The sequence below is a fragment of the Merops nubicus genome, unplaced genomic scaffold (genome assembly GCF_000691845.1).
Source record: "Merops nubicus isolate BGI_N331 unplaced genomic scaffold, ASM69184v1 scaffold38434, whole genome shotgun sequence".
Taxonomy (NCBI): Eukaryota; Metazoa; Chordata; class Aves; order Coraciiformes; family Meropidae; genus Merops; species Merops nubicus.
In genome coordinates, this window is record NW_008605577.1 from 5,521 (window position 1) to 7,420 (window position 1,900).

At 59.3% G+C, this 1,900-nt stretch overlaps 1 protein-coding gene across 1 annotated transcript in view; it reads left to right on the plus strand.

Moving 5' to 3' along the window:
* The window catches only part of BRPF1 (bromodomain and PHD finger containing, 1), a gene marked incomplete at its 5' end in the record, with an annotated part of 11,361 nt that overhangs the window by 5,517 nt on the left and 3,944 nt on the right, over positions 1–1,900 (plus strand). Inside the window, 2 exons of the mRNA XM_008939371.1 lie at positions 745–876; positions 1,215–1,343. Coding sequence (XP_008937619.1) covers positions 745–876; positions 1,215–1,343 — 261 coding nt within the window. The remainder of the gene's footprint in view (positions 1–744; positions 877–1,214; positions 1,344–1,900) is intronic.

Consider the following 1,900-nt stretch of genomic DNA (forward strand, 5'->3'; position numbering starts at 1 on the left):
GGGGCTGCTGTGTCAGCAAGTGTTGAGAGGGGTGGCTGGAGATCTCCAGAAACAGTCTGGAAGGAAACAAAGCCTTGCTTCCAGTTCCTGAAACTGCTCCAGGAGCACTCCCTGTCGGTGCTGCTTCCAGCCCACTGTCTGCCTCAGCCCTTAGTCAACACTCCACAGATGTGAAATCTCTGGTGCCAGAGGAAGGTTTTTCTTCTGGCTCCCCATCTGAGCTCTCAGTCTTTCTTTCTGAGGCCTGTGAGGACTGACAGGGCAGGAGTTTCTCTTGCCTTTGTCCCTTCTTGTTTTTATTTGCTGGAGAAAAGTTGAGACTGCTTATGCTCATCTTTGGCTACAGCAAAATAAAAGTTGGCATTTTTTGGTGCTCCAGAAGTGAAAGCAACCACAGCCAGTTCCCTTTCTGCCCTGTTGCCCTTTGCCAGAGCTCTGAGCAGCAGCACAGACTGTGGTATTGTTGATGCGTGCTCTCGGGCAGCTGCAGGCAGTCAGTTGTGTTAGGAAGGGAGATTTCCAGAGGCCTGGGATGTCCGTCCTGAGGGCTTGGTGACCAAGGAGCAGGTACTCAGCTCTGGCCAGAGGTCAGACTGAGACCCCCAAGGGAACCGGGACCTTTGCTGAAGCAGCAGGTCAGAAGTACCGGTTCCCTTTGCCAGGGAAGAGCCCCCAGCACGCAGTCAGGGAGGTGGAGATGGGAACACATCTCCTGTCGGCTCACGGTCTCTGATGTTCCCACAGAGAGACACTGAGGATAAGAACTGGGCCCTGAAGGAGCAGCTGAAGTCATGGCAGCGCCTCCGCCATGACCTAGAGCGTGCACGCTTGCTGGTGGAGCTGATACGCAAGCGGGAGAAGCTCAAGAGAGAGACGGTAACGATTGTTGGCCCCTCCCTGGGGAGCTGCTGGGGCTGGCATGAGCGTGGACTCTTCTGAGCACCACAGGGCATGCGCCGGGTCCCTCAGCCACGTGTCAGGTCCCTCAGCCACGCCGTGCCCTGCCCCGGCAGCTCTGAGCAAAGGGGGTGCTCTGCGAGGCTGAGGGGGACGCACGGGTGCTGCAGCCTGTGCTACGCCCCCGCTCCCCAGAGACAAGGGGTGACGTGTGGCCCTGGCCCCTCGTGCGAGGAGAGGTGTCAGCACCGCTGCCTCCTGGGACTGTCCTGGCTGCTGGGCAGGAGGCTCAGCCCCACTGCCTTCCTCCCTTTCAGATCAAAGTGCAGCAGGTGGCTCTGGAGATGCAGCTGACCCCCTTCCTCATCCTCCTCCGCCAGACGCTTGAGCAGCTGCGGGAGAAAGATACGGGCAACATCTTCAGCGAGCCGGTCCCTCTGTCTGAGGTAACAGAAATCTACGAAGTAAGAATCCCCTCCCCCAGATTTTTCCTTCACTCAAACTTGTCCCTTGCTGGTGCCAAGGACTGCCCAGGGCCCTCTTTAGTCCAGAGGCTCCCCTAGGCATCCCACGGGCGTGTGCAGTGACGCCCCTCCTGGGTGTGCCTAATGCCGAGCAGTTGAACCACCGCCTGGCACTTGGCTCTTCCTCTGTGTGTGTTGCTGGTGACTCCAGTGTCCGTGAGCTGCTGGGAATTCCTAACGGGAAGTGCAGAACACTGGCCCTTGGCCAGTGGCATACTCTTATCTGTCCTCTGGTGAAGGCCTCTGGTCAGTGACAGATGGAGCGTGGCACAGGAACGGGCTCGACACCCAGACTGCCGCTGTGGGGGGGCAGGGGAAATGATTTCTGAGATGGTCGCCAAGTCCTCTCCTGCAGAGGTGGGCACAGGCCGTGCTGGCTCTGCCGGGCTCAGGCAGCAGCTCGGCACGGAGGTGCCTGGGCAGAGCTGGGGAGGAGGAAGGCCACGCAGTACCACCTGCAGGCACTGCCCCTCTACCCG